The sequence below is a fragment of the Cimex lectularius genome, unplaced genomic scaffold, assembly GCF_000648675.2.
Source record: "Cimex lectularius strain Harlan isolate CLEC.00 unplaced genomic scaffold, Clec_2.1 scaffold164, whole genome shotgun sequence".
In the NCBI taxonomy this organism is placed as follows: Eukaryota; Metazoa; Arthropoda; class Insecta; order Hemiptera; family Cimicidae; genus Cimex; species Cimex lectularius.
The window spans coordinates 593097-619496 of NW_019392725.1; the positions used below are offsets into that span (position 1 = coordinate 593097).

Sequence of the window (26400 nt, forward strand, 5' to 3'; positions counted from 1 at the left end):
TATTTTAGTTTTCACTGTTAGAAGTATTGACCTATTGACTGAGCTATTAAATATTGATAGATCGTGACAGTTTTTTTGCCAGCAATACAACGTAATGGCGTGCACTTAATAAATAAGTCATAAAATCTAAACTTCCATCTGACTCTCTTGTAAAATTTTATTTTGTTCAGTTGTGCCATTTTTCTTGTGAGTGTACGATATTTCATCACCCAATATCACTCCAGTTAGCTTTCTTTTAACAAATCATTTAACATAGAAAAACACTCCACCTATAGCTTCTCATCAGATTCAACCCAAAACTACATTTTTTTTTTTAAGGCGCGAAGTTTGTCATTAGTGTCGAAAGATATGAAACTCTTCCCTTGCGAAGAACAGTATACATTATACAGAAGTATGCATATTATACGGTATGCAGAAAATCAAAATATTGTAAATACTGAATTACCACAATTTATGTTTAAAAAAAAATTGAATGTCATTAATTGAACCTATTAGCATTCCTAGTTCTTATGCTGCGTTTTTCTCTTCATTGTAAGAGTGAAATAGTACTATTTTTAGAATTATTTTAGTTTTCAATGTTAGAAGTATCGGCCATTATTTTTTCCTCGTGAATACTCTAGATCAAGGTATGGTCTTACAGAAAAAAAGGAAAATCAGGTGTTACTGCCAAGCTTTCGACTTATTCAAAGGTCATCATCAGAGCCTGTAAAAATATCACATTATGAAAAGCAATTGTTAAATCAATTGTACAAATAAGATTTTCGTAATATGAAATTATGCCCTGAGATGACCATAACTTTCTTGCAAATATTGGCTCTCAGTAATTTAAGTTAGTTTATTTTCTCTAACGATAATGGTGGTGAATGAATGACGATGAGAGTATTAATTTATTTGTGATATTAACACGCCTAACAAACAAGCGCAAATATTTATTTTAAAAGCATAGTAGTACAATTGATTTAACAATTGTTTGTCACAATGTCAAATTAATTAGGCTCTGAGGATGACCTTTAAATAGGTCGAAATATTGGCAGTAACACCTGAATTCCTTCATGTTGGTTTAAAGTGTTCGTTTGATTTTTTAGGTTCATTTCTTTTATTTTTATTATTTATTTTATACATTCATGTATATTTTATACATTTATTTTATACAAAATCAGTGTTACTTTTAAGCTTTCGACCTATTTAAAGGTCATCATCAGTGCCTAATTAATTTTACATTGTGAAAAATAATTGTTAAATCAATTGTACAACTGTTTTTTTTTTTATTTTTTTTTTAAATTAAAAAAAAATTTTTTTTTTTAATAAGATATTTATGCTTGTTTGTTAGGCGTTTATTTTGGCTGTTACCATTACAAACAAATTGATTACCTTACAGTCATTCATTGTCCACCATTATCGTTAGCGGAAACAAAATAAATTAAATTACTGAAAGCCAATATATGCAAGAAAATTGTCGCAATTCAAAAAGGGGTAGTTTTTTGAAGGGTAGTACGGCTAGATTTTTAAATTTTTGTGTTTTCGCTTAGGTTTAGATGTAGACAGACAATATTGATGGTTCATGACAGTTTTATTGCCCACAACAATAATGTCGTGTACTTTATTCGTAAATAAAAAGTAAACTTTCATTTGTCTCTCCTGTAAAATTTTCTTTTGTTGAGTTGTGTCACTTTTCTTGGCAGTGTGCGAAATGACAATTAAAAACTTGAAAATTCCAAGGGCTTCGGATAATTTTTAGATTTTTTTCCGTCGCCAGCATGGTCTTTCTTATGTGTCGCTTCTACTTGACACTTAAGTCAAAATTATAATGTACTGCACTATGTACTTAATACGTTAGACAAAAAGTAAACTTTCATTTGTGTCTCCTGTAATTTTTTTTTGTTGAGTTATGCCACTTTTCTTGTCGGTGTGCGAAATGACAATTAAAAACTTGAAAATTCCTCCGGCTTCGTATTATTTTTAGATTTTTTTCCGTCGCCAGCTAGGTCTTTCTTATGTGTCGCTTCTACTTGGCACTTAAGTCAAAGTTATATTGTAATGTATACTAATACGTAAGTGAAAAATAAACTTTCATTTGTCTCTCCTGTAAAATTTTCTTTTGTTGAGTTGTGTCATTTTTCTTGTCGGTGTGCGAAATGACAATTAAAAACTTGAAAATTCCTCGGGCTTCGGATTATTTTAAGATTTTTTGCGTCGCCAGCATGGTCTTTCTTATGTGTCGCTTCTACTTGACACTTAAGTCAAAGTTATAATGTACTGCACTATGTACTTAATACGTTAGACAAAAAAGTAAACTTTCATTTGAGTCTCCTGTAATTTTTTTTTCCGAGTTGTGTCACTTTCTTGTCGGTGTGCGATATGATGAAGCATGTTGGAGAAAATTGAAAAGGAAACAATTTACGCCAAAAAAAGTTTCCTCTTGCTTTAATTAGTCCTTTTGCTTTAATCAAACGATCTTTTAGTTGCAATGGTAGTTTTGACGCAGAATCTATATCAAGATACTTCCTACTCTTCAAATAAACAAGACAGGGCGAGTTGCGATTCCATCAAGGACAACAAGATACACCAGGACACTTGATTTGCAACTTTCAAAAATTATTTAACTTTAAAGCCCGAAATTTTATGTAATCGGTTTCATGCTGTGCACGAAGGTTTTTAGTTAATAATAAGAAAATATAAAAAACGCTACCCCTTTTAAAGCGTTATGCTTTCAATTATGATGTATATCAGTCTTTTATGTTTTAAGACACAAAAGCGGATTGGATTGTTTAATTGCTATTCTAGCCCTTCGAAATTGTTGAAACATAAACATTAATGTGGTGAAAATATGAAAGCAATGTTTGATTTGGAACAATCTGAATGTCTTATTTCTTAGGAAAATGGCCGATACGCCTAATCGACATCACCCTGTGTCACGATCTCACCGTTTTTAACGTTTATTGGTTGTAGAACCCCACAAGCCCGCCGGTGAAGTTCAAACTTTCCGAGGAACACGCTTCCGCACCGACGCGGCACAAGTGATGAAAAAAAGCCCGAGGGCGTGTGTGATTGCGCTGTCACTGGTCGCGCGAAAGCTTTCGAAGGCGTGAAACATCTCCATGGCAACTTGATCGATAGAGGCCGCTGGCCCGTCGACTAAGGATAGCAAATACGTTCACCCACTTCCCTACTAACCATCATCTTCTTTCAAGGACGCCCAACCTACCATGATACACAAAGCTCAACTGCAGTCCGCTCTGAGCACCAGGTGGTAAACAATCGGACGAAACGTGATCCGGGCGACCCTTCCATTTTTCAAGCCGAACAAAACTGTTCCAGTCATTTGTGAAGTTGACAGCACGATAACAAAAGATTTATACTCGACAAAAGTACTCAATGACTTCATAGGATTTACAAAACGAAAAACCCCTGAAATTTCATGCGAGTCTGCGGGTCGATAGACCAATTGTTTCGAAGATACCCTTCATCCCGGTCTCCCTATCCTCGCAGATTTATTTTATTTTATTATTATTATGTTTTACGTCCAGTCGCTTTTTGGCATTGGACAGAAATCAACGAATGAAGATAGCGAAATACGGAAATGCGTCTAAACCAACAAAAAAATCTACCGAGATAGGCAGACCGGGATGATAGGCTACTATAAAACAATAGGAAACCTCATAGTAGGGTCATTTTATCAAATAAAAGTATTTATTAAGTCCTTGAAAAAAAACCAAAACGGAAAACAACCATCTGTCGTTTTATAGGCCAAAAAATTCAACATGACCTTAAAACAATAATAATTATTTTTTTCGTATTTGCCACCCTAGTAGTTCTGGGTACGAATCTCGCATTTCCATGAGATTTTAATTATGAGAAGGATGAACAAAAGTGTAGTAAAGTAGTCAGCAAGATTGTAGTTGGACTTCAAGTACTTTTGTTTAACACGAAGTGCTTTACTTCACTAAGGGATGACTTATGTTTAAAAAAGAAAAACGGGCAGTTTTTCCTGAATTATATTGTGAAGTTAGGCACTTCGAATCGCTTTATATTTGTTAAAACATAATTTGCTTAAACAAGCCCTTTTAACTCAAACATATTGTTACGTCGTGTTTGAAATGACGGACGCCGGTTTTAAAAGAGAAAACTGTTCCCGAGCTGTACTGTACACGTATTAGGCAAAAAACGTTTTCATTATATTGTAGAGCTAAAATAGCATTATAATTTATACCTCTAAACACACAAAAGTCTAAATTTATCGTACCGCTACCATTTTTACCTCTTTTCTTCTCAATCTTTTAAAATCTTTTCATCTCATTGCTCCTCTGCCTGTGGTAAGTTTAGTTTTATCCATCTTATCTAAACTGGTCAAAAATTAACAGGTATGTTGCCAATTTTGTAGTATTTACTTTCCCTAGCGTTTTTATATTATAATTAACATTCTGTATAATGTCCTTTGTTAGATAAAACCTTTGTACACTTGTAAAGCAGACTGCTAATAAGGTTGTCACTAATTTCATGAGGAATGTCACTCCCAAGATGCTGTAACGCTGCACTCAGTTGTTGGACGCCAACTGGCTATGGTTGGTGATCAAAAAGCCTTCTCTGCAACTCACCCCACGTGCTCAATGGGATTGCGGTCTGACAATGGGGGAAGGTGCAGATGGGAAATTCCCAGGTTTCCTGAACAATGATGAACAAGTCTGCCTCTATGAGGTCTGTCATTGTCATCCAGAAATCGAAAATCCGTGCCAAGGAGATACCGGTTTGAAGGATTCCTCGATAATGTCTTGGACATAACGGACTGCGGTGAAGTTGCCTTCGACAACACGGAGTTCAGTTCGTTTCCCAGTGTAAATACCAGACCATTACACTTCTTCCAAACTGCACTGAAGTGAGTACGAACTGGAGCATTGTACTCATCCCCTGTTCTCGGTAGACACTTCGTCGCCTGCTATCCCTATACAGACACATCAGTAAGCATAACAGCATTTTGATTTGTGGTCTCTTCTAGAATCTAGCTGCACCATATTCCCCTGAGTTGGGCTGCAGTTCTTCTCAAAGGGGCATACGATGTGAGACCACCTGAAAAAAGGCGTTGCCAAAACATCTTGTACTTCATTTAGGATCTGTCGGGCAATATGGAAAGGGTCTCGTCTTTTTTGGGGGAAATTCTGTACTCCCTTAGCGTCGGAATGCGCTGATCCATTGCCAGGTCTCCTATTGGCACTTCCAGTCTCATGGAATCGGGCTAAAACCTGGCAGACTACGCTCTGCGAAACGACAACTTCCTCTGCGATATCCACCGGTGACCTCGATGACTGATTTTCACAATAATATATTCTGTTTCAAGATGATGTCTTTCCATCGTTACAGAAAATAGAACTGGATTAAAACAGAGAAAGGACGAGAAAAGGTGTTTGCTTACAAAATGAATAATCTTCGTGTTTACTATTCTTAAGTAAATAAAAACGAGAATTGACATTTGTTTGTTTTTGGTTGGTATGTTCCATTTGGTTTTATCCAACTAACAATAGTGTATCGGTTAACCTAATTAAAATTAATAGAATAAAAATAAATTACCAATATCCATATTCATGTTTATGCAGTTTATATGTCACGTTTATTTTTTGATTTGAGAAATTTTTAAGGAAAATTATTTGAAATTCTTTGTACAACCTGGCTCTCTCTCTCTCTCAATTTTTTTCATATTTTTCACTCACTCACTCTACTGTCCATCTTTCTTTTTTTCTTCCCTATTTCTCTCTATCTCCCTCTCTCCATTTTTTCATATTTATCACTCACTCACTCTACTGTCTGTCTTTCTTTTTTCTTCTCTCTCTCTCTCCCTCTCTCTCTCTCTCTTTCTCTCTCAATTTTTTCATATTTTTCACTCACTCACTCTACTGTAAATTTTTCTTTTTTTCTTGCCTATTTCTCTCTCTCTCCCTCTCTCCATTTTTTCATATTTTTCACTCATTCATTCTACTGTCTATTTTCCTTCCCTATCTCTCTCATTCTCTCCATCATTTTTCATATTTCTCACTCACTCACTTTACTGTCTCTCTTTCTTCTTTTCTTCCCATCTCTCTGTCTCTTTGTACTTTACTCTTTCTTTTTCTGGCACCGTTTTCTCTCAATTTTTCCCATTGTTTTTCTCCCCCAACTATCACTTTCTTCATATTTTTATTTATTTCTATCTCTTTCTGTTCTTCATCCATTCAGAACAATTTATTCGAAATTACTTACGATACTCAGGACTTTGCATTCATAACAACTTTTCCCAAATAAAAAGTTCGTCATTCTTAAACTCTGTATTTAATTGGCCCATCTCTCATGTCGACCTTGCATAAATACTATCTTTTATTTACATGTCAATTATTTTTATGCTGTCGTCCTCTTTACATATTATTGAGATAAGTTTACAATTAATTCTCTTCTTTTTTTTCCATTTCAAACTCGTTTTAAGACACGAACTTATGCGTGTGTGATGTAAATCGTCGTGATGATAAAAGACGAAACAATTTCCGGTTCATGAAGCACAGCGATGTATTACTTTGACCGTTATTCCATTTTATAATAGTGGTTTATGATATAAGCTGTACATTTATCTTTGAATTTTAAATTTATGCTATGTTTTATCTGTCAATGAAAGAAAAACCTGATCTTTTCTTAGTTATATTTTAGTGCGGTATTAACGACGAAACGTGATCGTCGCTTGAAGCAACGGCTTTTCTGTTATTCAGTCCAATGTAGATTAAGTCGTTGACAAGAGGAGAAACGATTAATTGTCCGTACTTCCTTTTTTTCTATCTAATAAGATGTTCTTGCCTTGGTAGTAATTATCCTCTATTGTTACGTAAATTCAGCTAGTTTTTTATGTTTCTTATATTTAGGGGCTGTCTGAGCGCGATTAAAGTAAGCCGGGCTAAGTTGCATCAAGAATTTGGAATAGGCTGGATTCTAATACCATCACGTACAGCTCACAGAATGCCGAGGTTATTGGATGGGACGATGAAAGCTTCGGGGGTCTATTATTTTCCCCTTCCAAACACGAGACAGTAATTTTTAATATATTATAAATATTTTCTTATAGTAACAATTCCGAAAGGTTTTGGTGTACGTTAGGTCATAGGTCAACGATCAAGTTACCATTTGAATGAGAGTGCGTAAACTAGAAAGCTGGGATTAAGTGAGCACAACGGGTTGTTTTTCCAGGACTGTTCGAACCATGTGAATAAATATTAGAAAACAATGTAAATTTACAATTTCAAACTTTCTACGACCATTATTCTGCACACTCGGATCGGCCCGTTTTAAATACACATGTAGTCAAAATCAGCATAGCCCCGGAAAATGTTAATATCCAATATTCGCAAAAACGATTATTTGGAAATCGCGAGATGCGGTCTGGTGTGACGTAGGTTTTAGAAAAACATTTTCTTTATCGTGCCAACGTTTCGAGCTTTATTGAGATCATCTTCAGGGATCAAAGTGTTTGTTTTCTGTTTAAATGTGTCATTCGTATGTGTCGTATGGGGACTCAACACTACAGACAAGAATGACTCATCGACACAAAAAACACACACTTTGAGCCCTGATGATGATCTCAATAAAGATCGAAACGTTAGATAAAAAAAATGTTTTTCTAAAACCTACGTCACACCAGACCGCATCTCCAAATAATCATTAACTGACGATTACTAAACACTACACATTCGATAAATGTTAAAATCGTAAGAACATATTCTTACCGCCCAAAATTTAACAACTAAAAATTATAAGAATAAAACGAGGAAGGACCCAAAGATGGATAATTAAAAGTTAAAAAATATAATAATTAAAGTATTTCTAGCACAAGAAAAAAAGAGGTAAATCAAAATTTAATGAACTCAGATTACTGAATCAACCCTTGTAGATAGAAGGGAAGGTTTCGAGGTTTTTTCCGTAGAACCTTCTTCTTCGGCCCTACAGTAGGAAAGTCGTCGTCTTTATTTTAACCCCAAGCAGCATTAATTTTATAATAAAAGGAGGTAACAATATCATACACCCACAAGAAAAGTGTCACAAGTCGAAAAATTATACAAACCAATTATTTAGTTTTTTTATAAGTATTCAGGTGTGTGGTGCTCCAGGAAAAATGACACGACTGGAGGTGGACTTCCTAGGCAGCACAATGTAGCATTTTTTAATTTGCTGGAACTGTCACCATTTACGAAAAGTGGAATATCTTAGTTCGATGTCGAGCTTTAAAGCATCGGTGTGTGAAATATCTGTAAAAATGGCATTTACATCACGTGAACGAACTGATTCTAAATTTGTTAACAACCAACAGGAACGGAACTGCCATCAATGGTAATGAAGACCGTCAGTTTTCAAATTTCACCTCTTTGGTAATTACTTTAGGGCAAAGTGCTATGCATATAGGATCTTCTCGTTACTTTCCTATAACGAGAAGAAAAGTATGACCTGTTATACTGATAATTCTGGCTCTTCAATTTGACTTACAAATCCGAAAAGCATGAAAGTTCAGTTTTAATGTTGCAGGTCCAAAAGATACAGAAAATCGAAATATTGTAAATACTGTGTGATGTTTAGTGACCGATAACCACTCTCAACACGACTCACAAGAATCACCCGGAAAATAAACACTTTGAGCCCTGAAGATGATCTGAATAAAGATCGAAACGTTGGCACGATAAAGAAAATGTTTTTCTAAAACCTACGTCATACCAGACCGCACCTCACGATCTCCAAATAATCATTGTAAATACTGAATTATTGAACCTAACAGGGTTTTTTCTCTTCATTGTAAGAGCAAAATGTTACTAATTTTAGAATTATTTTAGTTTTCAATGTTAGAAGTATCGACCACTTTTTCACTCATATACACTCTAGGTATGGCCTTGCAGAAAAAAAGCAAGTTAAGTGTTACTTTCAAGGTTTCTACCTATTTAAAAATCATCATCAGGGCTTATCTTAATTTCACATTATGAAAAACAATTGCTAAATCAATTGTACGAATAAGTTTTTCGTAATGTGAAATTAGGCCCTGATGATGACATTAAAATAAGTCGAAAGCTTGGCAGTAACAACTGAATTTGCTTTTTTTCTTCAACATTGATCTAGAGTGTTCGAGAATTATTTCAGTTTAATTTCTTTTATTTTAATAATATTCTTAATTATAATATAGTTTTTCCATAATTTTTTAACACTGTTGTCTTTTTACATTTACATTAATTTGTGGTTTCAATAATTTTTTAATGTTTTCATTACAATATTTTTAATAATCAATAAACCTTTATTATAATAATTAATTCCGTATTTTAAATAACTAATTAGCCCTGACTCCAGGAGGAGAGCACATTTGGGTCGTAGATACGCCTTTTGGCTTCGGAAAATTTTGTTTTATGACCACTCCTCTTATTTTTAAAACCACTATCGTAAATTCCGGAAAATCTTTTAGGTTTTGTCATTATCCCAATAATAACAATTTATATTTTTTTCGAAATTTCACGATAAGGAAGTCCTTCTTGTAGAGTTTTTATTATTTGATATTTCAAAAATGTTGAAAATAGCTTCATACTGTAATTAAACGGATAAATCATAACCATTAATGAAAGGAAATATTTTCAATATGTAAGAAAAATAACTAAATTGATGATACCTGATAACAAATTTGAGACGAATTATTGAATGGTTTTTGCGAAATTTGCAATGAAGTAACCCGAGTCACAAAACTGTTCATCTGAAGACTTGTAATAAACTGGCTCAATTCAAAGGTATAAACATAAATAAAGATTATAAGGGTGAATGTCTGTTTACCAACAGTACAACGAACTCAATCCTATTGCTGTTGTCTGGATTAAAAAATACGGGATTGCAAACTAGAGATAATAGAAAATTGTTTACTGATGTGAACAAATATGTGAGTCACTGTATATTTTAAAAAAACATAGTTGTGTACGAATAAGTTTTCGTGATGTGAACTTAGGCCCTGATGACGACCTTAAAATAAGTCGAAAGCTAGGCAGTAACAACTGAATTTGCTTTTTTTTTCTTCAAGATCTTCATTGATCTAGAGTGTTCGTGAATTATTTCAGTTTAACTTCTTTTATTTTAATAACATTCTTAATTATAATATAGCTTTTCCATAATTTTTTAACAATGTTGTCTTTTTACATTTACATTATTTTGTGGTTTCAATAATTTTTTAATGTTTTCATTACAATATTTTTAATAATCAATACAAACCTTTATTTTAAGAATTAAGTTTGTTTTTTAAATAATTAATTAACCCTGACTCCAGAAGGAGAGCACATTTGGGTCAAAAATAATCTTAACAAAATTTACTGCAACAGTAATAAGAGTAAAATAGCACTAATTTTAGAATTGTTTTAGTTTTCAATGTTAGAAGTTTTGAAGAAAAAAGCAAGTTCAGTGTTACTTTAAAGCTTTCGACCTATTTAAAGGTCATCATCAGAGCCTATAAAAATTTCACATTTTGAAAACCAATTGTTAAATCAATAGTATGAATAAGTTTTTCCTAATATGAAATTAGGCCCTGAGATGAACTTATATTTCTTGCAAATATTGGCTCTCGGTAATTTAAGGTAGTTTATTTTCCCTAACGATAATGGTGGTCAAAGAATGACTGTGAGAGTATTAATTTCTTTGTGATATTAACACACCTAACAAACAAGCATAAATGTATACTTAAAAAAAACAACATAGTTTTACAATTGATTTAACAATTGTTTGTCATAATGTTAAATTAATTAGGCTCTGATGATGACCTATAAATTGGTCAAAAGCTTGGCAGTAATTCCAGAATTTGCTTTTTTCTTCAAGATCATATGTTGATCTAAAGTGTTCGTTTAATTATTTTAGGTTCATTTCTTTTATTTTTATTATTTACTTTATACATTCTTAATTATAATTCACCAGTTTTCGTAGTCCGCTTGACCAATTAATATCTTTCAATTAAGGTTTTTATTTGAGATAGAAAAGTAAGTGTCACGAGCGGGATTCGAACCCACGATCTTCGGCTAGATAGCCGCTGCTCTACCACTTGAGTTATCGGGACCTCGATCCACTCGGACACTAACTTCCCATCTCAACCCCACCTTTTGAATTCGAATCCCGCTCTTGACACTTACTTTTTTATCTCAACTAAAAACCTTAATTAATTGAAAGATCTTAATTATAATATTGTTTTTTCATAATTTTTTAACAATGCTGTCTATTAGCTTTTACATAATGTTACAGTTTCAATGATTTTTTTAAACGTTTTAATTACATTATTTTTAATGATCAAAACAACCTTTATCTTAATAATTACTAATTAGCCCTCACTCCAGGAGGAGAGCACATTTGGGTCAAAAATAATCTTAGTAAAAGTTACTTCATGGATATTTATGCTCGTTTGTCAGTTTTGTATGTTGTCTGTTACCATTACAAACAAAATTAATTACCTTACGGTCATTCATTGCCCAATCATTATCCTTAGAGCGAACATACTAACTTAAATTGGTGAAAAGTGTCACAACTCAAAAAAGGGTTGTTTTTTGAGGTAATACAGCTGGATTTTTAAAGTTTTGTGTTTTCGCTGATGTCTTGGATAAACGAAAGACAATATTGACTGATCATGACAGTTTTTATTGCCAACGGCTTGTGGATAATGGCGTGTAATTAATACGTATGTCAAAAAATGTACACTTCCATCTGTCTCTCCTGTAAAATTTTCTTTTGTTGAGTTATGCCGCTTTTTTTGTGGATTTATAATGTGAAATTTAAAACTTGAAAATTACTCGGGCTTCGGATTATTTTTAGATTATTTTGGCATCGCCAGCATGGTCTTTCTTAACGTCTATGGTATACCACCATTCCCAAGTTTCTGTAAATGTGAAACTGCATTCACTACAACTTGTTAATGATTTTCTGCTGATTTATTGTACCATGGGTCGTTTAAATATCGCTGGCATATTTATAACCGGTAAAAAAGAATCTTTTGGGAATAATTAACGTCGCATGGCGTGCACGCAAACGGGACACAACTTATCTCATTACTTTAAGCGGAAGCATTTAAAAAAATAACGATTTATTTTTATATATTTTTACATATTAAAGATTTCAGTTACAATCAACTTTATTCTTTTTTGTTCCAGGCTGGTGGTTTTGGTGATGCTGCTAATTGTCGGGGACTTGAAAAACGGAGTCCCATGCGCGTATTGGCTTTGGCTGATATGCGTTTCCTACGTCGGCGTCCTCGGTATGCTCTGCGTACTCGACGGATCCTTGTCCCTATTGGCGACGAGAGGCGGCATACTTGACACCCATCCACGTCGATTCGTCAAGTACATCATGTACTTAACGCTACGTGAGTTTACATTAACCTCTTTAACATATGAATCTTTAATAATAAAATATTATATTGCTTAAAAAAAAACCTGCTGATGAGATTATGGTCAATTCTCGCTGTTTCGGACTATCAGTTGTTTGCATTTCTCAATATTCTAATTACACCTAAATAGTCAAATCTGACGGAAGAAGAGCCAGTGCTGCAACTTTTAATTATTTAGTTAAAACTAGGATAAGGTTCGTGTAGGAGGTCAAAAGATCATTGCGGGTTTAGACTTCGTGGATCCTGGTGGGACATTGAAAAAAGATCTTAGTTGGATCGCTTGAAGTGAAAATGTGTTCGATAAGATCCTCCAGATATGTTATATGGCCAAGCACTTTGGATGGAAATGATCTGATTGGATTTTGTAAGGTTTGGCCGAGGCCCACAGCTCGACTACGTAAGTCAAACCTGTCTGAAGGATGTTTTGTAAACGGTTAGCTTGTTGTTTATAGTTATTGTAAAATCCGCCAAAAAAAACCCGTTTTAATCCACGCATTTTGTTGTGTTCTTGTATTTTTAGCATAGTATATATGTGCCACGTAATGCAGTACAGGTTGCATGGCATTACCATGTTCTTTCACGATGGTATGGTATGGTCATAAGGATAGTAGGAAGCGGGGTTTGAGCTCCCAAAGCACTGCAGCCTTCTGGCTTATTGTACCTTCCTAGTTCCTTAGTTCAGTGCAACAGACTCGATCCTTCTCCTTAGAAGTATCAGGTCATTGACTGTCGCTGCTACAATTTCATTCTCTAAGTTTTTTCGTATGTTAGGTTGCATCTCCATTGAGCTGTTGCTTTACATTCGAAGATGAATTGAGTGGCGGCTTCTTCCTTCTCATTACATAACCTGCAGATGGGATCTAGTTGTATATACCCATGTTGTGTAGATGTTTTCTCAGATGCCAGTGACCGGTTAGTAGGCCTACTACTCCTCTGAGTTTGGCCCTCTCCAATTGCAGCAATGCTTTTGCCAGTCTTGGGTGAGGGTTGTTGCACCATAAGTTTACTATGTCTAGCACTGCTAGAGTTTATCCTCTTCTCCTTTTGTTTTGTTTGGATCCATTCTGCGATGGAGGATTCTATATTTGTCTTTGTTAGCCCAAGTATAGGTTTAGGGCCTTTGTATAGTCTTGCAGATACTCCTCTGGCCAGAATATCTGCTTTCTCATTACCCAAAATTCCCCTGTGCCCTGGCACCCAAGATATCATCAGGTTGTTGTGTTTTCCCAGGTTTTGGAGATTTTCGATGCATTCACTGATTAATTTTGATGTAATTCTTTTACATGCTAATGCTTTAATAGGCTGCTTGGGTTTGCATCAATGAGGATTTTTTTGTCAGTGTAACCTATTTTAAGATTTTCCAGGCACAAGCATTGATGGCTCAATCAATTGATGGCTCGGCACTGCTTGAAAGACCGAAGTGTACTTTCCTAATGAGTTTGATTGTATACAGTAAATTTATACAGTAGTACTTAGTGTTTTGATGAAGTGCATAGTCGATAATGAGGCCTAGGTGTTTTTTATTGCCTTTGTTGCTTGGGTAGAGTAATGTGTAGACAGTATTGCGCTGATCCACGTAGCTTGTAATATAGGCAGTGTAGATTTTGTGAAGGATCGGTCTTAGTTGGGGGACATCAGCTTTGATTGGCATTATGCGTGAAGAATCAAAACTTTAAACCAGTAGTCTGAGATGTGACAGTGGATAGTTTTTAACTTGAAAAGGAGGCCGGATTTTTCTAACGTCGATAAATTTAGCTGAACATCGAATAACCTATCGATTTTTCATTTTTTAGTTAAATTCACCCGTCCTTTCATCGCTCTTAATCACTTTTTTCCTCTATACATTTTTTAATGTAACGCTGTAACATCTCCAACATGTAAATGAAATGCTTCAACGTTATTATTTTGTATTTTCCATTTAATGATGGAACAAGGCAAGCCTTCATTTTTATATTTCAGATAAAACACTTCAAGAAGCTAAACCGATGTTAAAACTAACAGGAAAGCATAATGTTGGGAAGTTTTAACCACATTAATAGTGATAACTGATAAGAATCCTATCAACTTCCGTAATGAAGCTGACAGACCAAAAATGCGAGATAGGCTCAAGAGGGAATTTGAAAAACGATGTATCAACTACGTTTTTACCCTATAATAATAATCTGGATCTCGGTCTGGATGAAAACGAAAATTCAATTGTTATCAGCCAAGTTTCTTAAGGTCATCATTTGGTCCTATATTAATTATAAATTATAAATGTATGTTTGTCCAGTATAACAACACAATATCAATATAACAACACTGAGAGGCAAAAATGTGGACACCCTCCTTTTTTTCGTAAATACTGGCTTTCGTTATAATTTTTTGGTTTATTTGATATTTTTAAAGAAAAATATGACATATAGCTAAATAAAAGAATTAAACTGGGTAAAACAATTTTACCAAAAATTCTTTTCAATTAATTAATCTTGAAGTAAGGTATTGGTTGAGATAAAAAAGTCAGTGTCATGAGCGGGATTCGAACCCATGACCTTCGGCTAGATATGCCGCTCATCTACCACTTGAGCTATCGGGACTTCGACCCATTCGGACACTAACTTCCCATCTCAACCCCACCTTTTGAATTTTCCCTCCTTTTTGCCGTTTTTCAAATGTCGTCTAATCTATTTGATTCCCGGCGGCAAATAAAATGGCCACGAAAAGCTTTAGTGAAGTATACTTCATTTTGCTTATTAAATCCATTAGGTTTTGTGGTCCGATTGTCCACATAAATTCTTTTCAGTTAATTAATCTTTAAGTAATTGTTTGAGAATATCACGATTGCTCAAGTGATAGAGCAGCGGCGTATCTACCCGAAGGTCGTGGGTTCGAATCCCGCTCGTGGCACTGACATTTTTTATCTCAACCAATACCTTAAAGATTAATTAGTTGAAAAGAATCCATTTGGTCAATGGAACCACGAAACCTAATGGATTTACTAGAAATGTTGCTATGGAAACAAAGAAGAAAATGCCCAGTTCAGAACGTCGGATTTCCTCCTCTTGCGTTGACCACCTTTGCATTCAACGTGGCATCGATCTTATGATGTTTTGAATATACTGCTGACTTATATTTTCATACTCCACTACCATTCTTAATTCCTGGAAATTCTTTGGCATTATTGGGCAATTTTTTACTCTATTTGACAACTAGTCCCAAAGATGTTAGATATGATTTAAGTCGGGAGTACATATGGCCACTGCAAACAATAAATTGAAGCCCGTTTCATGCAGTAACCAAGCTGTGCGAGGTCTAGCATAAATATAAAACCGTCGCCGGTTAGTGGCGTGTAATGGTATGTATGGTATGGTAAAAAGGATACTAAGAAGCGGGGTTTGCGCTCCCCAGGCACTGCTGCCTTCATGCTTATTTTACCTTACTAGTTCTATAGTTAAGTGCAATACACTCTATCCTTCTCCGTAAAAGTATCAGGTCATTGACTGTCGTTGCTGCAATTTGATTCCCTAAGTTTTTTCCGTTCGCTAGGTTAAATCTTCATTGAGCTGTTGCTTCGCATTCGAAGATGATATGGGTTGCTGTTTCCTCCTCCTCATTACATAATCTGCAAATGGGATCAACGTTGTATATGTCCATGTTGTGTAGATGTTTTCTTAGATGCCAGTGACCGGTTACTGGTCCTTCCACTCCTCTGAGTCTAGCCCTCTCCAGTTGCAGCAGTGATTTTGCCAGTCTTGGTGAAAGTTGTTTCATCATGTTTACTGTTACTAGCACCGGTAGAGTTTATCCACTTCTCCTTTTGTTTTGTTTGGATCCATTCTGCGATGGAGGATTCTATATTTGTTTTTGTCATCCCAAGTATAGGTTTGGGGCGTATGTATGGTCTTGCAGATCCTCCTCTGGCCTTGTGGCGTATAAAGAACAATTTCTTCTGATAACAGTTCTTCACTGTATGCGCAGTTATTAGAAAACCCTCGATTATGATCATGTTTGTACCTTCCATAGAAATACCTGCCCAGGTCATAACGTAACCACCTCCATAGCTTCCCCGGGGAGAAAATGTTATATATCGCTCTCTGGTTTATTTCCAAACATTCTATTGGCCGCTAGAAGACTTCAAACAAAACCTTGGCTCATCCGAAAACAAGATTTTAGTTCAATATTGCTCAGACCAATTGATGTGATTTCTTGCGAAACCGATCTGTGGCTTGCCAGAAGTTCCGAACCAATGGCAGGCCTTCTCGCAGGTAATCCAGCTTTTGAAAATCGGCAGTGCATAAACTGACATCGAAACAATAAAACGATCATGTCTCTGAGATGTGACACGATGTCGACCTGAGTCATGCTTTTTTGAGTAACCTCCGGAATCTTAGTAGCGACCTAGGCCACATTCGCTTGACTTCCACCTTCCAACAATACCATGATTCTTGCCGAATCTGCATCTCTCACAATCATCACTCAAACAAATTTGAAACTTAAAAATAGTACAACTTTAAAAAAACTCAAAACACCGGAACGTTAGAAAAAAGCTTTATAGATAAACCAACAAAGAAGAGACTGTCTATTCGAAGATTTATTTACAAAATATTATAAACACAATTGGGAGTTTTTATCTGTGTTTTATTTACCTCTTATTTTTTAAAACGGACCAAATAAGATAATCAATGAATTGAAGATTATCTAAGAGATAAATTTAAAAAATTGCCTCTCAGTGTTTATTACAAAACAATCTCAAATATGTCTACAGTTTGTAACAGACGTCACTACGCGACATACGATCCAAACTTACACATACTTACAAAAATCAATGTATACCTATGTGGACTCTGGGCGTCGGCCAAGCAACTCTTAACACATCCAAAGGTGCCAATCGAAAATCAGAAGAAAATTGTTAACCCTTCTTATTATGTATCAAACCCACCCTTCACCGACACCTTAATATTCCCTTTGTTCCAGAAGTAACGAAAAGCTATCACCAAAAATTCCATCACCTTTCCACTCATCCCACTGCCTTCGCCCGTCAGCTCCACTACCAACCTTGACACCCTCATCGTCGACTGAGACGCCGATGGCCACGTGATGCGCTACGTAGTGACCAAGAAAATTAAAAGGGGTCATTATTTATTTCACCTAAAGGAGGATCACCATACGGTGATTTCTTCTCACAAATTTTTCATGTCAATTGTATTCTTACGTTGCTTGATAATTTTTTGAAGTCGTGAGGAACAGTCAAGAATGAGGCAGTTTAGATTTTGCCGTTATTTCGACCTTTATCGCGGCCATCTTCAGTGCCTTGGTGCATTATAAAACAAACGTTGCCTGGAAAAATTACAATACAGGTGTACATATAAGTAGGTTCAAAATATATTTACATCTCTATTGTCTTGTAATGTCACGAGCAGAAAATTTACGCGGCTGGAGGGTTTCTATGTGTTTCTCATGCGTTCGACAAAGTATGGCATGAGAGATTATTGTACAAAGTAAAATTTAATTATGTAATCATACCTTAATGAGAGATTTTTCGTAATAAACCGGGGTACGGAGACATCTGAGATGGAAGAAGTGCTTGCAGGTGTGCCACAAGGGTCAATATTCGCTCCGCTATTGTATACAATTTTTACTTGTGATGTGCCCACAAATGAAAATACACTTACCACCGGGTTACAGCTTCTTTACTGCGGCTGCACGTACGTTGGCGGTAGCTCAGTGGTGAAGGGGGGGAACGTGTTGAAGGGAAAGACAAGTGATGGAGGTGAAAGTTTATTTATTGGTGTTACGTTGAGCGCCACGGTATTTTTGGGGAAGGATAAATACCGAAACCAGGGGATAAAAAGGAAAAGAAGAGTAGAACAATAGGAAGAAAGGGAAAAGGAAGGTTAGCGATGTAGCGCTTCTGGCTTTCTTCTTTCTGATGGCGCTTTCAACCATGGTTATGATGGGAGCTAAATGATGAAGTTCTTCCTGCTTCTATCCAAGTTAACACAAGCAAGATATCAATGTATTATCTTACTTAGGGTTTAAAACTACGATTGAAAAAAAAGAATACACACTATTCTATTTACAAGTACATAGACAAATCCTTTTAAATTAAAAGCTAACAAAAGGCCGAAACTTATAGCTAATGTCTCTAGTCCAGAATTATCAGGCCTGATAAGAAATTGGAAATGTACCAACTCTCGGGATTACTCCTCACTTGCCGGGATCAGCCCCTTCCTCTTCGTAGGAACTCTTCGATCAGCCCGACTAGGTTCACAAACCACACACACACACATACACATACATTTAAAAAAAAAATAATATTTCCTTTTCCTCGGGAGACCACCTCTTCCTCGAAACGTCTATATCCAACTGACTCTCCTTGCTTTTTTCTTTTTTTTTTCCAACTCGGACCCAGTGCCCTCCCGATCAGGATCTTGCAGGCCGCGAATTGCTTCCTGCTTCTCGCGCTTCCCTTCTCGGTTCGTCCCGCCAATATTTAAGCTTTATTAATTTTTTTTCCAGAGAAGAAGGAAAAAATGTAATAACAGATGACACCGCCATATTAACAAGTCATCCCTCTTCTACACAAGCTTCACTTTTGTTACAAAACCAAATATCAACAACGGAAAATAAACTTTAACCCCTCGAAGCCACAACGTATCACCTTTAACACTCCGTCATTTTTTTTCTCCATCTTTATTTTATTTTAAGAAACAAATACAATTGTATGCCCAGTGACCCCAGGACAATACCTTTATTCACCACGCAATTTATTGGCAACTTTGTTGTCATTGGTAGTCATATATATACACTATACACTGCTGGGGAAAAAATTAAAAAAAACCCTACGACTAATATTTATTGTGATACGTGTCTAGTCTATGTGTAATATAATGTATGAATCCCTAGTGTATTTAATTAATTAAATAAATAATAAATATAAGCACATATAAAATAAACATAAATACGTACATAATACATATGTACACACACACACACACACACACTTTTTTATAACAAAACATAGAATAAATAGGTAGTAATAAATATATACATAAATACATGAATAAATTAATTATATACAAACAAATAAAATAAATTAATTAAAATAAATAAGTTAATTAAATAACTAAGTTAGGCGTTAATAAATTTAAGCCTCGCCTTGAGTTCCCATAGGGTTTTGTGTTTGGCTCTGGGTGCACTTTTTTGTCCGATGTCTTGAATTAATCTTAAGGCGTTACCAGGACTTCTATCAAAAAATCTTTGACAATTTGTTTCTATGAACTCGCGCAGAAATTGCCTTCGGGGTTTGTGTGGAGTTCATCTAGCTTGGTTGCTAATGGGCTGTTATTGCATAACCTTAGGAACTTATTTTGGGTACTTTGCAGCTTTTTATAATTAGTGTTACAAGTTAAGCCCCAATCAGCGCATGCATATGTCAACACTGACCTTACTATGGTTTTGTAGATGAGGAACTTGTTTTGAACTCTCAACAGGGACTCTCGACACAAGAGTGGAAAAAGTATTTTTACATGTTTTTCCTTTTTGTATTAGTTTATTGATATGAGCTGTAAACGTTAATTTAGCATCTAGCCGAACGCCGATGTACCTTATTGAGGGAGACCAGTTAATTTCTTTACCATTAAGATGAACTTTAAGGTCTACAGTTAAGCGTCTTTTCGTGAAGAGTATGGCTTCAGACATACTCCTGTTCACACTTATTTTCCACCTCGTAAAGTACCCGATAGTCCTCTCCTCTGCACTGCTAAATCGGTTCACTATGGCACTCACCCTCCATGATGACGTGTAGAGCGCGGTGTCATCAGCGAACAGGGCCAGTTCTAGGTTTACAGGGTTTTGGGCATTAATATAAATGAGGAACAGAGGAGGTCCCAGAACAGAGCCTTGTGGTACTCCAGCAGCCACATTACCAACCCGTAATTCTACGCCTTGAATTGTTATTACAAACTTTCGTCCGGTGAGGTATGAGTCTACGATCTTGTCTAAGTATTGAGGAAAGCCCATCTTGATAAGTTTGAATATTAGTCCAATATTAGTGTCAAATGCTTTGTTGATGACTAGGAACAAGGCGCCTATATGTTTTTTAAGGTTGAAGTTCCATGATATGTGTTCAACGAGTCTGCATAGTTGCGCTAGACAAAGCTAACTGTTCAACTTACATTTGATAAAAGACTAGCTTGAAATTCATACACACGATTAAAAAAACAGACACTCAACGAACTATTTAAAATGCTTTACCTATTTAACCAACAATCAAAATTACTATTTTTTTTTTTTTTTTTTTTTTATTACCATCTGTATATGTTTATACATTTTGTAATTTTGTGACTTATATACACAGCACAGTTCATTTTGTCTTGAGGGGAGAGTGCAGCCATCGCTGCTCTCCCATTTTTCCGAGGGCTATTCCTTGGTGAGGAGGTCCCGGGGCCATCTCCGNAGTTGATGTGGAGGCTGAGGCTAGCGAGTCGCATGATTGTATTGATTGGCCAGCATTTTTTTCGGGTGATGAGAGTACACTTACTCGGTGTGGCTTTTTTCTGGCGTTTGGCGATGGGGGCTGTGCACCACCAGCAGAATGCGGCCGTTTCGTCCTTGCCATCTTTTGGTGGTGGAAACTGTCTCCCATATAGGGAGATTAATTAGAGACAGGAATTAGGAAGCAGTGATAGTGAATTTTTCAATAAAAGGAGGTTGTAGAAAAAGATAAAATAAAAGGAAAGAAAGAAATAAAACAAATCCACTCGGGCGTTCTGTTGGTAAACAATTGCCCGTGAGATGCGCGTGTTTACCAACGGTGGGGTGATAAGCTGGACAGGCTGCTTTCCTGTCCGTCCGCTTTCCTATTAATTTAGTAAAATTCACTCACTCGTTATTGTCAAGTTCCTTGCAGAAATTTCTCGAAACTTGACGATGATTTGCACGAGGAACACGACTCACTGTGTCCTCGTTTTTGGGCGAATCCGACTCAAATAACTCTTGAAATAAGTTGTTTAGATGAGCTGTGATAAACACGTCCTTACTGTTCGAGATCTCTTGCCTCACTCAAAATTACTATTAAAATCAAAACTTTAGACATATACAATTCACAAGTTTTCGTGGTCCGCTTGACCAATTAATATATTTCAATTAATTGTTAATTTAGTTGAGATAAAAAAGTCAGTGTTACGAGTGGGATTCGAACCCACGTCCTTCGGCTAGATGCGCCGCAACTCTACCACCTGAGCTATCATGACTTCGAACTTTAGACGTATACTTACACAGACCTATTTGGATGTACGGGTGCCAAGCTTATGGATCGGCCAAATATTCCAATATTCCAAGAATACAAAGTTTTCAATCCAAAATTTTTAGACTGCTTGTTTCTGCTCCTTTTTACGTAAACAATAACACACTTCAAAGAGATCTTCTCTTGCCAATAGATTTTTCATCCATCAAAACATATTACAGGCGTTTCCATAGTAAATTACAAAATCACACTAGCATAGAAATATGATTACTCCATTTCTGACAATTACCACGTAAACCTCTGAAAATAATTTTTCAATTAATTACGATTTTTAGTTGAGATAAAAAAGTCAGTGTCAGGAACGGGATTCGAATCCACGACCGCTAGATACGCCTCTGCTCTACCACTTGAGCTATCTTGACCTCGATTCACTCGGACACTAACTTCCCATCTCAACCCCACCTTTTGAATTTTACCTCCTTTTTGCCATTTTTCGAATCCCGCTCATGACACTGACTTTTTTATCTCAACTAAAAACCTTAATTAATTGAAATATATTAACTCGTTAAGCGGACCACGAAATCTAGTGAATCTGAAAATAATATTGATAATAGACCACTTAAATGATTAATATCGTTTTATTAATCCAGGACGGTTGACAGTGGGGGTTCTCTATATCGCCCATAATGCCACAAGCATTAATTGAAATCCAATATGTTGGTTGTATATAATACATGTACATTTACATTAGATAAAAATAAATGAAGTAAAAAAAGAAAATGCTTTCAACGTTCGAAAAGTCAAATTTATGCCTACTTGAAATTGAATGTTTTGATATTCCGGTGCCAGTTTTGGATTTATTGCCACAATCAGAAACATGACCGTGCCAGTTGTTTTAAAAAGTTTAAATAAAAACGAGTCGAGAGGAAATATTAAAGTCAATATGATGAAGGCGTGAACGATAGTCGTTGACCGCCAAACATTATCCTTGATTAACGTGGACCGGTTATTAATAACCCTGACAGGCAAGTGGTACTTTATGCGATTAGGGGTGTAAAGCAGGATCGGGCTAAAAGGTACGTCATCACCGCCCAGGCGGACCAAGTTGCGCAAATCTATCGATTTTGGAATACTGTAAATTAGCTTGTTGAACACAAAAAGTGATTAGTGCATGAGCCAAACAGACGATTGTCCCACCTGCCCCGTCCAAACATAAATAACATAGACCTAGACCTCATTGGGTTCTTGCCAAAAAAATCACATTGCATTAAAAAAGAACACCATTTAAGTCGTTGTTCACGTAACGCAGACTGAAAGTTAAAAATTCTTCTTATGCCTTGTGATGGTTAAACATTTCTTGGTAGTGTTATGATACCAGATAGGAATTTTTCTGACCGTATATGAGCAATAAGGCAGGAAAACACGGATTTAGCATATTGTCTATGAATAAATTAACAAGAAGAGGCTTAAGGGTCACAGATTTCATTAAAACTTTTTTTGTTAATACTAGGTCAAAAAATATTAGACAAGGGTGAGAGGGTTCTTGCAAATGGAGCCTAGAAGCTAAGGATTAAATATTTTAAGTACATTCACTAGTTTTCGTGGTCCGCTTGACCAATTAATATCTTTCAATTAATTAAGGTTTTTAGTTGAAATAAAAAAGTCAGCGTCACGAGCGGGATTCGAACTCACGAACTTCGCCTAGATACACCGCTGCTACCACTTGAGCTATAGTGACCTCGATCCACTGGGACACTAACTTCCAATCTCAACCCCACCTTTTTGAATTTTACCTTCTTTTTGCCATTTTTCAAATGTCGAGATATAATCGACAAATGAAATGGCCACGAAGAGCTTAAATGAAAATATAGTTCATTTAAACTTATTGAATTCACTAGTTTTCGTGCTCCGCTTGACCAATTAATATCTTTCAATTAATTAAGGTTTTTAGATGAGATAAAAAACATTTATCATTTATCATCATAGCATTCATTTATCTTTACAAATCATACCAAATTAGAATACTCCGCGTCGTAGAAGAATTTTGCTTTTATGTTAACCAACAATAAAATTAATACAACAAAAAATGTTTAACCCATAAATAACTATTTATGTTCATTCAATTAAATTTTTCTTTAATAATAAAAATAAGTAATAAATTTACTTATATTAATGACTGATTTTATTTATAATTTTTATTAATATTTTAATTTTATTTAATATTGAATTTCCTCTTTGGCAAGAAAATGGGTGTATAATGCTAGAAATATGACAGTGAGGTCAAATCCAAATTCTGTCCATTTTCTGAAGAATTCCGCACAGATATTTTTTCTCTATTGGATATATATAATATTACTGAATTGCACTAATAAACACCAAAATGCTGGTCTTTGCTTGCTAACAAACCCAAGCAGTCTTTGCTGATAAGTGAGAATTTGAGCAAGTAGAACGGTGAAATAAATATTAAAATACAAAATTTCAACCTTCAAAAGTTTCAACTTTCTGACAAACAATTTTCTTATTTTGTGTTTTTTCTTATAGAAATCTTTTATATATTTTTAGGCTATATCGTTAAAAAGTTCCTCTACTTTCAAATGGTATGTTTGACGTTAAAATATCCTTTTAGCCGTTTTTGAATTATATATTTAGGGGTCTCTAGAGGTGCTAAAACGAAATTTTATATTAGTCAATTAAGGTTTTTAGTTGAGATAAAAAAGTCAGTGTCACGAGTGGGATTCGAACCCAATATCTTCGGCTAGATACACCGCTGCTCTACCACTTGAGCTATCGTGACCTCGATCCATTCGGACACTAACTCCCGCACGTGACACTGACTTTTTTTATCTCAACTAAAAACCTTAATTAATTGAAAGATATTAATTGTTCAAGCGGACCACGAAAACTAGTGAATTTAATAAGTTTAAATGAAGTATATTTTCACTTAAGCTCTCCGTGGCCATTTCATTTGTCGCCGAGAATCAAATAGATATCACGACATTTGAAAAATGGCAAAAAGGACGTAAAATTCAAAAAGGTGGGGTTGAGATTGGAATTTAGTGTCCGAGTCGATCGAGTGGTAGAGCAGCGGTGTATCTAGCCGAAGATCGTGGGTTCGAGTCCCGCTCGTCACGCTGACTTTTTTATCTCAACTAAAAAACCTTAATTAATTGAAAGATATTAATTAGTCAAGCGGACCACGAAAGCTAGTGAATTTTATATTAAATTCACGAAAAAAATGTATGACCTAGTTTACTTGAAAAATATTTGGTTTTTAGAAATCTTTTGGATATTGATAAACTTTGATAGTTTTTCCTATATTTTTATTAAAATCAACATAAAAAATATTGCAAACGAATATATTGACACAGTAGATTTGATCAAGTAGAACGGCGAAATAAAATATTAAAAAAAAGAAAATTTCAACTTTCAAAACTTTTTTGTGCGAAACCGGACCTATTCACAAGAAATGGCGTATTCGCGTCCAATATTTTGGAGTGTAGCATCACCAAAAAAAAGTCCAAATCCGTGTCACACCAACCTGGTCGTCCTCTTGTAAGGCTTGAAAATGCATTTCCAGTCCAAAATTATACTATAATGAATTCCACTTTAAAGTAAATGACAGTGAAAACTGTCTAACGAAATTAAATCTGATAAAATAATTTTTTTTATTACTGAAGGCCAGAATGATCAGAAATGACAAGTTTATCACCCAGAAGACCTCGATAAGAAATATCAACCTTGTTTTTTTTATGCTTTAAAGTTTGAACTTTAATTGTGGTGTTTTACCAATCCAGTTTAGTTTAATTAAGTCCCTCAAGACAGCAGAATTAGGCCTTGTACCTCGGTTTCGTCCTTGGCCACAAAAAAGCAGGCCGACAATTCAGTGAGAAACTGACATTCCTGATTCACTTTTTACCAAATCTTAAAAATTTGAAGGTGAAGTTAGTTACATCAAGAAAGTTACAAATCGGTCCAGGTTTATTGCGAATGAAATTTATTTTTAGAAAAATTGAATTTGGATTGGGTTACAATTTTTGAGACAAAACTAAATTTAGTTATAATAAAAAAAAACCTTGGTTTTTCAAAAATGTGACGAATTTAAGGAAAGAAATCAAGTTCTGGGTCGAACTTTTTAAGTCTGTTTGTCCGTTGTGATGAGTAATGCCCTCCATGGCGACGAACACGTTCATCAATAATATTTATACAAGAGCTATGTTTAGCATAATAAATTCTAGCATGAAATGTTCATGCTTTTAAAAATGTATAAGAAACTAAACAAACTGTCGTGATCCATCAATTTTGTACAATTGACAGGTAAATTATAGAACTTAGAATCAACCTACCTTATCCAGGAACTGGAAAGTTTCCATAGATAAGCTCGTCAAAAGGAAAACACAAAATATAAAATAAAACTTGTAAACAACCAACGAATTTTATTTCAAAATGGACTTTTTATTGGAAATAAAGTGTCACAATATTATCGTGTTGATCCTGTCCTTAATGTTTTTGCTGTTCCTTTGATAAAGAGAGACTTTTGTTACTTTTTTCCTCGATGAAAATTGTTTAAACATCAAAAAATATTTCGCGAGAATGCCAGGCCAATTATTGTTTTCTATATTTAGATATCCGATTTCCGACTTTTATCAGTAATAATTTCCTTTGAGATAAAGCGCTTGGGAACGCCGGGAAGAGGAATGATTTTTATAGAAGCTCACAGTCGATAAAAGGAGCAATCAATAAAACAAATATAAACAGTAAATAAACAAATAAGAGTTGTTTGTTGCATACGCTT

At 35.2% G+C, this 26400-nt stretch overlaps 1 protein-coding gene across 4 annotated transcripts in view; it reads left to right on the forward strand.

Annotated features, from left to right (window-relative positions):
* Positions 1-26400, forward strand: part of LOC106669327 (sn1-specific diacylglycerol lipase alpha) — a 100405-nt gene that overhangs the window by 58754 nt on the left and 15251 nt on the right. For all 4 annotated transcript variants that reach the window (XM_024226715.1, XM_024226716.1, XM_014398745.2 and 1 more), the window contains exon 2: positions 12147-12358. In XM_024226715.1, coding sequence (XP_024082483.1) covers positions 12147-12358 — 212 coding nt within the window. The remainder of the gene's footprint in view (positions 1-12146; positions 12359-26400) is intronic.